The sequence below is a fragment of the Euleptes europaea genome, chromosome 6 (genome assembly GCF_029931775.1).
Source record: "Euleptes europaea isolate rEulEur1 chromosome 6, rEulEur1.hap1, whole genome shotgun sequence".
Lineage (NCBI taxonomy): Eukaryota > Metazoa > Chordata > Lepidosauria > Squamata > Sphaerodactylidae > Euleptes > Euleptes europaea.
The window spans coordinates 72482318-72497712 of NC_079317.1; the positions used below are offsets into that span (position 1 = coordinate 72482318).

The 15395-nt window shown below is 47.2% G+C and overlaps 1 protein-coding gene and 1 pseudogene across 1 annotated transcript in view; both read left to right on the plus strand.

The window, feature by feature from the left end:
* Positions 1-1537: 1537 nt before the first annotated feature.
* The window catches only part of NELL1 (neural EGFL like 1), a 560206-nt gene continuing 546348 nt past the window's right edge, over positions 1538-15395 (plus strand). The window contains exon 1 of the mRNA XM_056851927.1: positions 1538-1637. Within this exon, the coding sequence (XP_056707905.1) occupies positions 1538-1637 (100 nt within the window). The remainder of the gene's footprint in view (positions 1638-15395) is intronic.
* LOC130479840 (U6 spliceosomal RNA) lies at positions 1696-1785 on the plus strand (annotated as a pseudogene).

The following is a 15395-nucleotide window of genomic DNA, read 5'->3' on the forward strand; positions in this document are numbered from 1 at the left end:
AGTTTGTAGACTCACTATCACTCTATCTTCTAAGCTTGCTGTACATTTTTAAAGAACGCAGGAAAGTAATAGATGTCATTGAGCTTTGGATAGAGAAAATGTCTGATTATGTAAATAGCGTTAGTTCCCTGAGTATTCGATTGAGGTAGTGGACTGAAATACAGGAGCTTGAGGGAAAGTAGGTAAAGGAGATGGGAAAAGAGGCACAGAAGATAAGCACTACATAATCATTTGACTATGTATTTCAGGTCCTATGGTAGGTGAGAACATGGCTGGTATCTTTTGAAGGCAAACTCTTCAGTACTTTCTGAGTGTGTGTGTGGGTACTTGCTTTGAAGGGCATTTGCTCATTGGAAGAGCATCTTTGTATGCAGAAGGTCACAGGTTCAATCCCTGGTATCTCCAAATAACAGTATCACAAGTCTGATTATGTAACTAGCGTTAGTTCCCTGAGTATTCGATTGAGGTAGTGGACTGAAATACTAACTAGCGTTAGTTCCCTGAGTATTCAATTGGGTGTGTGCGTTCACTGCAGTTTCCTTGCCATTTGACATTGTAAATCCTAAATGCTCTTCCACTGAACTCAGGAGGACTTAATTTTAAGTAAGCATGATTAGGAACGTGCTGTGTATTCTGCTCAGTACTCTTCTATAGAGAATTTACTTACCAGCCCTCAGCTGAGCTGGCCTTCAGTCACTATCACAGCTGCAATTTGTTCATTTGTGCGTGCACAATTTCTGTTGCAGCCACTGGAGCACAACTGTGCAGAACTGACTGCAGGACTGTTAAGAGCGCCGGACTCTAATCTGGACATTCCCCACTCCTCCACACGAAGGCTGCTGGATGACCTTGGGCCAGTCACAGTTCTCTAAGAACTCTCTCAGTCCATGCCGAGGCAGGCAATGGCAAACCACCTCTGAATGTCTCTTGCCTTGAAAACCCCATGGGCTCCCCATAAGTTGGCTGTGACTTGATGGCACACACACACAAACAGAGACTTATTAATTTGTATTTACCATAGATGATCAGGCTGCAGCCCCTCTACACTCACTTGGAAACAAATGCTGCTTAACTCAGTGGGACTTGTTTGTAAATAGATATGCATATGGCCAAGGTGTTAGGGGAAGAATGGAGAAAAGATGGGCTTATCAACCCCATTTAGATCACATTTATGTGTGTGCAGCATTATTCTGTGTGATGATGGTACAGATACAGGCAACTGATTTGCCATCTTCTACCACACTGTCGAAACCTAATCTACTTATTTATTTATTAACTTTATACCCCGCCCTCCCTGGCACTGCTGGGCTCAGAGAGTCTGTGGGGTGACATACAGAAGAGGGCAATCATGACAATTAAGGGGTCGGAACACCTTTCCTATGAGGAAAGGGTGAAGACTTTTGACTTTCTGGTTTAGAAAAGGGATACCCAAGAAGGGGGGACATGATAAAGCTTTATAAGATTAGGCATGGGGTAGAGAGAGCAGACAGAGAACTTTTTCTCCATGTCCCAAAATAGTAGAACTTGAGGGCATCCCATGGAGTTGATGGACAGGACGGACAAAAAGAAATACTTCTTTATAGAACAAGTAATTCAAATGTGGAATTCGCTGCCAGAGGATGCAGTGTTGGCCACAGGTACAGACAGCTTCAAATGGGGATTAGATAGATTCATGGAGTATAGGTCTACCAGCGGGTGCTTGCTTCGGCAGCACATATACAGAGAAGATTAGCATGGCCCCCGTGCAAGAATGACATGCACAATTGTGAAATGTTCCATAGTTTGATTATTGCATTTGTTTTGCTCATGACCTGTTGGTCATTGACCATGAAGAACAGAATCAAGGAAAGGAAAGGTCTATTGGGGCTACTAGCCGTTGTGACTAAAGGGAACTTCCAGATTTTGAATAACAGTGCCAGGAGGCAACATCAGAGCCTCTATACCCTGTTGTTGGCCCTCAGCAGTAGCTGGCTGGCCATTGTGTGAGAGTGGATGCTGGACTAGATGGACCACTTCTCAGATCCTCCTTACCAGTTGGCAAAGTGATACAGAAATCAAAGCTATAGTGAGTTTAGGCAGCTTATCCAAGGGTTGCTTGGGGAGGGCTATGGCTCACTTTGTAGAGCCATCTGCTTGGCCTGCAGAAGGTCCCAGGTTCAATCCTCGGCATCTCCATTTAAAGGGACCAGGCAAACAGTTGATGTGAAAGATCTCCACCTGAGACCCTGGAGAGCCACTGCCGGTTTCATGCATGTGTCTTCCGTGCATATATATTTTTTTCTCCAGGCAAGTTGTCATTCCAGAATCATTAACAAGGATCAAGGGACGTGCTGGCTATCAGCAGCAGACCCTCCTCTCTGGATAAGGTAAGCAGCTTTCCGGATAGGGTTGCCAGGTCCCTCGTCGCTACCGGTGGGAGATTTTGGGGGCGGAGCCTGAGGAGGGTGGGGTTTGGGAGGGGAGGGACTTCAATGCCATAGAGTCCAATTGCCAAAGTGGCCGTTTTCTTTAGGGGAACTGATCTCAATTGGCTGGAGATCAGTTGTAATAGCAGGAGGTCTCCAGTTAGTACCTGGAGGTTGGCAACCCTATTTCCAGATAGCCTCTTTTCCTACCCACATGTGCAGTTCTTCTAGGGTTGCCAACCTCCAGATACTAGCTGGAGATCTCCTGCTATTACAACTGATTTCCAGCCGACAGAGATCAGTTCACCTGGAGAAAATGGCCGCTTTGGCAATTGGACTCTATGGCATTGAAATCCCTCCCCAAACCCCGCCCTTTTCAGGCTCCACTCCAAAAACCTCCCACCAATTGCAAAGAGGGACCTGGCAACCCTGGCTTAAGAACATAAGAACATAAGAAAAGCTTTGCTGGATCAGACCCAGGCCCATCAAGTCCAGTAGTTTGTTCACACAGTGGCTGACTAGGTGCCTCTAGGGAGCCCCCAAACAAGAGGACTGCAGCAGCACCATCCTATCTGTGTTCCACCGCACCTAAGATAATAGGCATGCTCCTCTGATCCTGGAGAGAATAGGCACGCGTCATGTGTGTGTGTGTGTGTGTATGTGTAAAGTGCCGTCAAGTCGCACCCGACTCTTGGCGACCCCTTATGGGGTTTTCAAGGCAAGAGGCATTCAGAGGTGGTTTGCCAGTGCCTTCCTCTGCACAGCAACCCTGGCCTTCCTTGGTGGTCTCCCATCCAAATACTAACCAGGGCCGACCCTGCTTAGCTCCTGAGATCTGTCGAGATCAGGCCAGCCTGAGCCAATCCAGGTCATGCGTCGTGACTAGTATCCATTTGAACCAGTAGCCACGAATACCCCTTTCCTCCATGCACGTGTCCCCTCCCCTCTTAAAGCCTTCCAAGTGGGAAGCCATCAAGTTGGCTTCCTGCGCTCATGCGTCCGGCGTGCATATATTCGTTTTCCCCGGGCAAGCTGCCGTTCCAGATGCATGGAGCAACCCAAGACAGCACTATAAACGAATTTCTTATGCAAAAAGTGAATTTTATAGTGAAAAAGGGCAAGATATATACAATTATATACAAATAAAGATACAACGAGTCATATCTTTGGATTGCTTATTGTACATTTGTATCTTGTTGTATCTTTATTTGTATATAATTGTATATATCTTGCCCTTTTTCACTATAAAATCCACTTTTTGCATAAGAAATGTGTTTATAGTGCTGTCTTGGGTTGCTCCAATTATCCTTATTGGTCTATCGGGGCTACTAAATTTGCAGGGTTCCAGGTGCATGAGCAGGGAGACCAGCAGCGCACCCTCCTCCCCGGCTAAGTCGGGCCGCTCCCCGGACGGCCTCCCCCCCTGCCCACTTGGGCAGTCCTCCCGAGCTGGCTTCGCCGCCCTCTCTGTCGATGGGAGGGGAGGCGGACGGATCCATTAGGGCTCCACGAGCAGGGGTGGGGGAGAAGCCACGCCGCCGACGCCGCCCTCTTTCCCTCTCTCTCTCCGGCAGTGGGAGGCGGCCAGGGGCGTGGACGGGGAACAAAGCTGGAGCATCAGGGCCTGGGCTGGAGCCGCCGCGGAGCAAGGAAGAAAGAAGGGCCGCCTGCGCCGGGGCGCGTGAGCTCGCCCAGGGTAGCCGCTCCGCCGGGGCTCCCTCCGCCGCGGCGCCCGGCCCCTCCGCCTGTGCAGGCGCTTCAACTTTGGCGGCTCCGCCGGGGCAAAGAGGGCGGAAGGCAGGCTCTGGCGAGCGGGGTTGGCACGGGGGAAGAGCAGCGCGGCCAGCCCCGATGGATGTCATGGTGGGCGTCTGGGTTTGCCTGGCGGCTGCGAGAGCAGGTGAGACCCCCCCCCCCATCTCTCTCTCTCCGTGTGTGCGTGCGTGTCTGTATTTATATATCTATACATTAGGGGATGGGCTGACTCCATAAAGAGGTGGACGGACTCCATCAAGGAAGCCGCAGCCTTCAGTTGGCAAGATCTGAGCCAGGCTGTCAAAGGCAGGACGTTTTGGAGGACTTTCGTTCATAGGGTCGCCATGTGTCCGGAGGGACTTGGCGGCAGTTCACACGTCTTAGGGGTGGGGAGGGATCCTAGCAAGGGGCCGCCCGCCCAGGGCTCGTGGCTAATAATGGGAAGATGTTAAGACGCTTTCTCTTGTCTCCGCTGCGAAGACAAAAGGTAGCCAGCAGGCGTTGTGGAGGATCTAACATCTCTCTCTCTCTCTCTCTCTCTCTCTCTCTCTCTCTCCCTCCCCCCCATTTAGTCTCTATATTTATCTTCGGGATCAGAGATCGCTCCTTAAGGGCGAAGACGCACGGGAGGTTTCGCCCCTCTCTAATTTTGCACGTTTCCCTCCCATCTGAATTCTCAGAACTCTGCATGGGGGGGGGGGGGCTTATTGTTGAGTTTGGAGAATTTGGGCTGGGGGGCAATGTGCATTTGGAGAGCGGCAAACCCAAGGCGAAACCTCCCAAGCTAGGGCCATTTATTCATGGAAGGTTTTTGCATTGGATGCGCCCCTCTCTAGAAGCCCATTTCCCCCATCCGAATTCTCAGAACTCTGCATGGGGGGGGGGGGGGCTTATTGTTGAGTTTGGAGAATTTGGGCTGGGGGGCAATGTGCATTGGGAGAGCGGCAAATCCAAGGCAAAACCTCCCAAGCTAGGGCCGTTTGTCCACGGGAGGTTTTTGCATTGGATTCGCCACTCTCTAGATGCGCATTTTCCCCATGCCAATTCTCAAAACTCTGCGGTGGGGGTTATTGTTGAGTTTGGAGAATATGGATGTGGGGGGGGGGTGCCTTTAAAGAGTGGAAAATCCAAGGCAAAACCTCCCGTGCATAAATGGGAGTTGGCATAAAACTCGGGGTGCGGGCGGATGGGTTTTCAAGGGGGGAAAGGGGTGGGGTGTTTGGTATTGTCCTTTCTTAAAAAAACAACAACACACACACACACACAAAACACACCCATTGACTCGATTGAGTCTGTCGGAGTAAATTAAAAAAAAAGAGGGCCATATGGTTAAAAATGAAACGGCTCGGGGAGAAGGGAGGAAAAACAATGCGGGACTTCCAGAGGCTTTTATGCCGCGCTAGATGCGAAGGGGACGTGCGGTTCCCGGGGGAGAGACCCTCCACCCCACCCCACCCCGTTCTCCGCCTTCCGCGATGGCCCGCCGCTTGCCGCGAGAAACTCGGAAACTTTGCATTGTAATGGCAGCCGCTCTCTTAGGACCGGGCGAGTCCTGCATGGAGGGGCCGTGGCTCAGTGGGAGAGCATCTCTGCTTGGCATGGAGAACGTCCCAGGTTCAATTCCCCGGCATCTCCAGTTAAAGGGACTAGGCTGGTAGGTGATGTGAAAGACCTCTGCCTGAGACCCTGGAGAGCCGCTGCCGGTCTGAGTCGACGATACTGACTTTGATGGACCAAGGGGTCTGGTTCAGTAGAAGGCGGCTTCGTGGGTGAACCCCACCCGGCCGATGCGGTTTGGGGAGCACCTTTGCTTCCCTACTGGCGTGTCGCCGAGGAAGGAGGCAGCATTTGTGCTTCTCTGTCGTTGTTAATAAAAAAACACCCCCTTTCCCAAGCCCACAATGTGTTCCCTCCCTACTTCGGGTCTTTGGATGCTCTAAGGGAAAATTTTGCTTGTGCTGTGCGAGCACCTGTTAAGGATTTGTCTCGCCTCCTGGTAACTTGTTGGAAGGCACCCACGAGCAGGTGGCTCTTACCGGCCAGAGAGAGAGAGAGGCAGGCCAATTATGCAGGGGAGGTTTTGCCTTGGATTTGCCACTCTTTAGATGCACATTTTCCCCGTCCAAATTCCCAAAACTCAACAATAAGCCCCCTATGCAGAGTTTTGAGAATTCGGATGGGGGAAATGGGCTTCTAGGGAGCAGCAAATCCAAGGCAGAACCTCCCGTGCATCAATGGCCAGAGAGATCTTGGGGGAGAATGCCAGGAGACAAGGGGTTTTAGGTGATCTGGTAGAGATTTCTCCTTCGAGGGAAGCGGGGTGCTTCTTCCTCGCCTTCCTGCATGGGTGGCACGCTTTTATTGTCTTCGCAGTCTCAGCCATTCAGCCAGCCCGGCTTTGCGTTAAAGACTGTTGGGCAGCGTTGGGGGGGGGGTGGAAAGGGAGGGTCGAGAAAGACGCTCCAAGGGTATGGATGGAGGGCTGATGGTGATGCTGGTGATCTTGGCCCGTGAACACGGCCTCATAGGAAAAGTTGGAAGGGACCACCAGGGTCATCTAGTTCAACCCCCTGAACAATGCAGGAAATTCACAACTACCTCCCCCCCCCCCCACACACACACATCCTCACTTCGATCGAAAGCAGCGACTTCGGGGAGCCGCGTTGCCTTTGGAGAGGCGAGATCACCCACCTCACAGCCGCGGATCTTGCCCTTGCTGATGCCAAGCCATCCCTGAGAATGGTCGAGAGTTGGGTCGGGGGCTTTGGCAGCCTTGGGGGGGGGGCAGGCCGTTCCCTCCAGCCACTTGCTCGTCCATCAGCCGCAGAGGCAGGCAGGAAAAGTTTAGGGCGCCCTCCCACACCTCTTTCTCCTTCTTTTGCTGTTAGAAGACGGGAAGGACTGAAAGAACTGACAGAGGAAAGGAAGCTGTAGGGGAATCCGCCGGGCTTCACTTGAAAGAAACAAACACCTTTTATGCATGGGAGGTTTTTCCTTGGATTTGCTGCTCTCTGGATGCACATTTTTCACATCCAAATTCTCAGAACTCAAAAATAAGCCCCCATGCAGAGGTTTGAGAATTTGGATGGGGAAAATGTGCATCTAGAGAGGGGCAAATCCAAGGCAAAACTTCCCATGCATCAATGGCCAAAAGGTTACGTCTCGAAGGGTTTCCTTGACCCAACGGAAGTACTGGCAGAAGTCTGGGGAATCCTTTCATTACACTTAGTGGGCAGGGGGGTGGTTGGTTCTGCATAACGCTGGGGATCGGAGCACTTGAAGGCACAAACTCTTCATTCCGTTAGAGTCTGGAGGAGGGGGGGGAAAGCTTTTCTAGTGGGGATTTCTTTTTAGTCGTCCATCTTCTGTGTTATAGATCAAATCAAGCCTGAACTGACCCTAGAAGCTAAAATGACTAAACTGAGGCTACGTATTTTGGTTTCATTATGAGAAGACAAGAGTCACTGGAGAAGACAGTTATGATAGGAAAAGTTGAGGGCAGCAGGAAAAGAGGAAGACCCAACAAGAGATGGACTCAATAAAGGAAGCCACAGCCCTCAATTTGCAAGATCTGAACAAGGCTGTTAAGGATAGGATGCTTTGAAGGACATTGATTCATAGGGTCGCCATGAGTCGGAAGCGACTTGATGGCACTTAACACACACACACACACACACACACATCTTCTGTGTTAACCCCGGAAACCGGTTTTAATTGAGACTCGCTGGAGCAGGCTGCCTTGAGAGCAACTGATCATGGTGTCGAAAGCCTGTAGAACGAATTGCTGGTGTATGAACTGCTCTCCTTGTGCCTTTTCCTCTTCCCAGGACTTTCTAGGGTTGTTGCAGCCAGGGCCTTTTTAATTAAAAGGGGTGGTTTAATGGGAATGGTTCTCTAGGGGTAGTAGATCTTCCTTGTGCAATTAAGAAGAACCTGGAAAATCCTCTGTAAAAACATTCAAGCTAACATCTAATGGAAACGGAAAATATATGCAAAAACAGATTTGGGTCTTTTTTTAAAAAAAAAAAAACTCTTTATCCTCTTTGCACTTGTTTAGAGTTGGGCAGTTAATAGGCTTAGTTTTCAACGGTTTTAAAGGAAGTTTTCTTTACATGGTTTTTGCGGAGATGTTTTTCATAGTTGCCAGCACTGCTGTATCACTCCTCATCTCATGTTACTAAATTCGGCACTCCAAAGAATATTGATTTGGAAGTAAGCCCCATTGAAACTGGTAAGATTTGCAAGGTGTACTAGATATGGCTTCCAGTATCCAGAGCCCTGAGAACAAAATACCTATTTTCTTCAACAGGTCCAGCACCAGTGTTGCTTGAATGTGATGCCCTAAGGGTTAGGCTATTTTGATGCCATTAGGCAGATCCATAGGATAGCTCTTGGAGTGAGCCTTTGTCAAATGGTTGGACGACTGCACTTGGAGATGGGTTCAGACCCCCGCATGAGAAAATTCACTGTGTAGCTTTGGACAAAGTCCTATATCTCCGTTTGAATTTTGTCGCCAGTTGTATGGCAGTTTGAGTGTTTCATAAGTAATCTACTTCCTTGGCATATGGAGAAACGAGAGAAAGTTTGCAAAACACTTTGTTAAGAGCACTTTGGAAATAATTAATGATCCCCTAAGTCCATGTATGTGAAGCTGTTTCAGGCATAATTCGACCAACGTTAAGCAGTTTCAAATTCCATTCATTGTAATCTTAATGGAATTAGTGGAATTTGACAATGCTTAACCTTGATGTCTGAATGGGTCATCCATAAAGGTAAAGGTCCCCTGTGCAAGCACCGGGTCATTCCTGACCCATGGGGTGACGTCACATCCCAACTACTAGTCAGACTTTGTTTACGGGATGGTTTGCCAGTGCCTTCCCCAGTCATCGTCCCTTTACCCCCAGCAAGCTGGGTACTCATTTTACCGACCTTGGAAGGATGGAAGGCTGAGTCAAGCTTGAGCCGGCTACCTGAAACCAACTTCCATTGGAATTGAACTCAGGTTGTGAGCAGAGCTTGGACTGCAGTACTGCAGCTTACCATGAGTACCCAGTTTGCTGGGGGTAAAGGGAAGATGACTGGGGAAGGCACTGGCAAATCACCCCGTAAACAAAGTCTGCCTAGAAAACGTTGGGATGTGATGTCACGCCATGGGTCAGGAATGTCCCGGTGCTTGCACAGGGGGTCATCCATAGTTGCAGTTAATATTCTCAGTGTCTGAATGGGTCATCTATGCAGCTAGCTCTTAGGTGTGTATGAGCAAGTTACACAGATGATGAAATTAGCTGAAATGTTCTCATCCGTTGAAGCTAGCCCTAGCAGGTAAAGAAATTGGAAAAGACTTGGTGAGAATCCTTTTTTCCATTTTCCTGACCAGTAGTTTAAGTTCCTGCTCGCCAGCAGATATTTTCATTTAGGTAATCGAATGTATTTAATTAGAAAGTCCCTTCTGTTCTCTGCAGCTAAGGAGTATCTGTTCGAGAGGGGGAAAGTCTGATGTGCTGGGGTTATCCGTAGAATATGTTGGTGGCCTAAATGAAGCGAAGGTTCCTCTGTGATCGCCATGTTCCAGATAGCCAAGTGGCTGGTGAAAGCACCAGATGGTGATAAAATTTCTAACACTGGGATGAAGAATTTCTTCCTTCCTGAACTCCCCCCTCCCCCTCCCCCCTTGTCATCAGGCATTGTCCAACTTAGTTCTGTGAAAATGCTACAGTGTCTTCAATGTGAATGGGTCAAATTCTTTTCTTCTTTCTCAGACAAAATTAAGCGAGGAAGTAATGAAAGTCAGAATTTGGCTTTGACTTCAACCAGGATAATAAAAACCAAATCCTGTGATTTGTATTGTATTTAGTGGTAATGGTTTCTCTGTTTAATGGCTCTTTTTTAATTTCTGAGAAGAGAAATGGGGCTTCTTCATCCATTTATTTTACTTAAGGCACTGGATACAAATGAGGCAGCTGTCTGCTCTTCCTTAGTATCTCAGAAGGAGATTTTAAGTCTACAGGGAGGAAAACAGACTTGGTTATACTATAGGAGCTTTTTTTGGTGTGTTTATTAATTATTCATTGTTAAAAAAACCCCTCAAACTCTGCATGCAAAGAAATGAATAGGTATGAAAAACAACATATTAATACCCTGCTGAAGAGCTGCTCTGAAGTTGGGATCACTGCTGTGTCAGGGACCTACTCCTAATTGGAGAGATGAACAGATTGGTGGTAATAAAAATTGAGGTCAGAGGAGCTGTCCAGCTTACTTCTGCTGAAGCTTAGTTGAGTAGCCTGCCCTTGTTACGAAGGGGTCCTTTAAACACTGCAATCTACATTACAATTTTCAGGTAGGAAAATGTATAACCCATGCTGTATTTTACTCGCTACAGGTAAAATAAGAAGTAGCCATAGGTAGCTCTGAGATGTTGCAGCCAATGAAGCTTATGCATTTTGCTTCTTTTGTTAAAACCCAGGGAAGTTTCTTCTCCCATGATTTCCTAATTGGGAGCCAGCATGGTGTAGTGGTTAAAGAGGGAGCCAGCATGGTGTAGTGGTTAAAGAATGGTGGTTTGGAGCAGTGGACTCCGATCTGGAGAACTGACTTTTATTCTCCACTCCTCCACATGAATGGTGGACGCTAATCTGGTGAACTGGATTTGTTTCCCCACTCCTACACATGAAGTCAGCTGGGTGACCTTGGGCTAGTCACAGCTCTCTCAGCCCCACCTACCTCACAGGGTGTCTGTTGTGGGAAGGGAAGGTGATTGTAAGCCAGTTTGATTCTTCCTTAAGTGGTAGAGAAAGTTGGCTTATAAAAATCAACTCCTCTTCCTCTTCCTCTTCTTCCCCCTCCTTCTTCTTGAGGAGCCTTTTGGGAAATCTCTCCTCTTTCTGGATTTTTGCAAATAGGATGGATCTTTTCATCCTTTAACTCTTTTGAAATAGATTTTCACTGACTCTGGAACTGATTAAACATTTTGATGATCCCTTCCCTCATGGCTGGAGTTACATTGAAATGGTCCAAGCCCTGTGAACTGGAGACAACTGTATGGACCCCGACTATGGAAACTGCATTGAAAAAGGGGGCCCATGCTCAAGTGGCTGGGCTATTTAACTGTTACTTCAGCTGAGTGGAAGCAGTATGTTGAAAAGTGGTTCCCATTCCATGGAAGCTAAGGTTTTGATTCTGGTTTAGGTGTTGTCGTTATGGAAACTGCAGGGCTGTGTCCTGAGGGAATCACAATTCTTCTTGTGTAGATCAAATTTAATACCAGTGGGCCCTGAAGTTCAAATTTTAGCAGGCTAATTCATACCAATCCAGTCTTTTTTCTGGTGCCAGAGTCTTTTGTCAGTCTGTTTGCTTCTTGACAGCACCGTGTAACTCTTTCTGTTCTTATACGTCTTCCTTCCCAGTGCTTTCTTCCTCCAGGCTCCAAAGCCCCTCATGTGAACCCCCCATTGCTCTCAGCCTGGTGTCTTCTGTGTTCCCCTTCTTTCAGTGACTGCTTCTGGGACCTCTTCTTACTGAGCTCATCTCTTTTCTTCCCATTTTAGAGAACAGCACTCCCCACACCTGTCCCAGGATTTTGAGTGAGGTATAAAGTCATTGATGCTCTCCAGTAGGTACCTGAGATGCTTGTGCATCCACAAATCAGACAGCACTCCCAATGACATTAGCTTCACCTGAGCAAAGTTATTTCTGTACAGCTTTCACTAGTAGGTCCAGGTCTAAAAAATACAGCATATTGTGTTTAAGCACTGGGAAAAATCCTGAAAAACCAAGCCTTTGTTCCTGTGCAACAAATGAGCGATAATGGTGCATTGGTGGCTGTTGAGAGCCAGCATGGTGTTGTGGTTAAGAGCTGTGGTTTGGAGCGTTGGACTCTGATCTGGTGAACTGGATTTGCTTCCCCACTCCTATGCATGAAGCTGGCTGGGTGTCCTTGTGCTAGTCACACTCCCTCAGCCCCACCTACCTCACAGGGTGTCTGTTGTGGGGAGGGGAAAGGAAGGAGATTGTAAACCAGTTTGATTCTTCTTTAAGTGGTAGAGAAAGTCAGCATATAAAAACCAACTCTTTTTCTCCTCCTCCTCCTCTTTATTTATAGCCCACCTTTTTCACTGAGACTCAAGGTGGGTTACAACATATATATAAATGCCATGAGAATCTGTATGAGCTGTTTTTTTGTACTATGCCTATTAAAGGTTATTGAATTATAAATGTAGCCAGACAGCCTAAGATATTCGGTGGACAATGCAATAGTTACTAGGATTGCAAAAGACAATGGCAAGTGAGAAACCATTTAAGAAATGATATACCATAAGCAATACAGAAAATTAATTACAAAAAGAAGAAAGTGCATTAAGAGTAAAATGATATACACAATAAACAGTGCAATAGGCTACTATCCCATTCCCTTATAAAAGTGATTTAAAGTGAACGACACCAACATACATGTTGGGAAGCAAGTTCTGTTTCTCATAGTACACTATCTTTCTTGGCATCTGACATTTCCCCCCAGGTCTGCTGCTCATTATGTACCATAGTTACAATAACTGAAGATGGCAGTACCAGCTTGAAAGAAAAGTAAGAGACGTTTTTGTGCGTCTTCTGAATAGCTGTTAAAAATAAAGTCAACAATAGACGTAAAGACAGTTAACGTTGCATGTTAAGAAAACTGGCGGCCTGGTTTTCTGTTGTAGTGTTGCTTTGTCCAGTTTTAAGTATCCAGCCCCCATCTCTAAAATTTAGTATAATCTGTGTGGGATAAATCACTTGCATACTCTGTCTTTTTCCTAGCGTCTATAAATGTATGGATTTGGTCAAAGGCCCTCTGTAGATAGGTGTTGTGTGATGTCACATAGGCAGAGCTGAGTGCCAGATTTCTGTCCACCTGCTTCATACAGTGGGCTACATAGGGTCAACATGATGCACTGAAATGTTGGTATTTCAGTGTCCTTTTTGTTATCGGAATTTACCCCTTGGTGTGTGTTTCCAGTGTGACATCAGTAGAAAAATTGACGAGAACGAAGACTGATGTCTAGAATATGCCCAAGACACTTGTGTTTCATAATGAATTGTGTGAGCGCTTATATGATTCAGCTTTACCGATCTGTTCATTTGTCTGTTGTTCTTGACTGGCTGAAAGTGGTGCATGATATTTAATCGTCTGCACAGTGTGTTGCTATCCTTTATTTCCATGATTAAATTAATGCAGAGCAGGTGTTGTTGTTTACCTGTCGGTTTATACTCTTATTTTTGGTGATGTTATCATATTTATAAGGAGCCCCGTGGCTCAGAGTGTTAAGCTGCAGTACTGCAGTCAAAAGCTCTGCTCATGACCTGAGTTCGATTCCGACGGAAGTCGGTTTCAGGTAGCTGGCTCAAGGTTGACTCAGCCTTCCATCCTTCCGAGGTCGGTGAAATGAGTACCCAGCTTGTTGGGGGTAAAGGGAAGATGACTGGGGAAGGCACTGGCAAACCACCCCGCAAACAAAGTCTTCCTTGGAAACATCGGGATGTGACGTCACCCCATGGGTCAGGAATGACCCAGTGCTTGCACAGGGGACCTTTACCTTTTAAAATCATATTTATAGTAATGGTCAGCTTCATGAGAGTGATTAACCATTTCTCCCCAAACAATATTGATAAAATATCCTATAATTAAAATGAGCCAGCAAAGATGTCCTAGATTATACACTAGAGTTCAAAACGCATACATATATTTTATGTATATCACACTGTTATTAAATGCAAACGTAATGGCCTGTAGGCTATAGGCAGGGGTAACATGGGAGATGGGGGGTAACCTGAAGTCTCTCCTGTAAGCTATCCCAAGGCTGACTTCATTGCGACCTGGACCTCCTGGACCAACTTCCTTTTTCCTCCACGAAGGACCTTGGGAAAAGAGGGTTAGTCTGCATTTGTATTTTCAGCTCCTTCCTAGGGGGAACCTGCAAGAAGTTCACTCCACTTGGTACACCCTCCCAGCTGCCACTCTGCCCCCACCTTAAATGGACTAGAGAGCTTTTGGGAATCTTCCCCCTTCTCTTTCTCTGCCAAAGCAATGAGGGTGGAGGTTGCCTGTTTACATGAGGCTGGTGTGATTCCGTCACCTCTGCTTTCTTTGTTGCCCTTAGCTTCTGCTTTGCAGCCCTTGGCTCTTATTTTCTTGGGATGGCAGCTGCATTTGCTGTGTCAGTCTAGCTCATCCATTCACTGCTGGCTGCTCTGATTGGTCGGCTGCCAGCATGCCAATGTCAGATGAGAGCAGGTTGGGCCAGCAGATGCAGGGAAGTGATATTTGGAACAGTTGGAAAAGGGTTGCTTAACCCTTTCCCTTCCTGCAGACTTACCCCTCAAAGCAGTGCCCACCAGCAGTTTCTATGGAGATAAAGGTATGGGTGGTCACCCCCCCACACCATAACCTTCTCCCATGGGAATAAAAGGGTGACCTTGCATATAGTTTGAAGTATAACACAGTGGCCTGCTTTCGACCCCCACGTAAGACAGAATATTGGGCATTCATCTTCAGGATATTAAAGTTCCCTTCATCTGCCATTTTTCTTCTGAGAGGCTGCCTGCCTCCAGCTGCTTTGGATAAAAATAAAAAACCCTCAGAAAAACAATAGTAAAACTCCACATAACTTCATTCAGCGCATCGGACCTTTCAAGCCATCTGTAGGTAGCTTGCATGTATCCCCGTTCAGTTTGAATACCAGGTGCAGGGAATTGTAGGTTGTGTATGGCCCATATAGGGACAGTACTTTTCTTAGGGATTGTTTTGTGCACATCCACTGTTTCAGTAAAGTGTAATGTGAGAGAGGAAGAAAATTCTCATATCCAATGTCAAGGAAATGGTGAAAATACCTACACAAAGACAGTGTTGCCTCTCAAACTACATCTACAGAAAACAAGGCTTGATTAATGTATAGGCTGACTTTTGGTGGGAAGCTTTGTTCCGATGTTGGTCAAGTTTGTCTAGCGAGATGTCAGTGTCAAAGAGGGGACAGGTTGTGGCTCAGTGGTAGAGCATCTGCTTGGCATGCAGAAGGTTCCAGGTTCAATCCCTGGCATCTCCAGTTAAAGGGACTAGGCAAGTAGGTGATGTGAAAGACCCCTGCCTGATACCCTGGAAAGCCGCTGCCAGTCTGAGTAGACAATACTGACTTTGATGGACCGAGGGTCTGATTCAGTATGAGGCAGCTTCATGCGTTCATGTGTTCAAAGATGCAGTAAATGCAC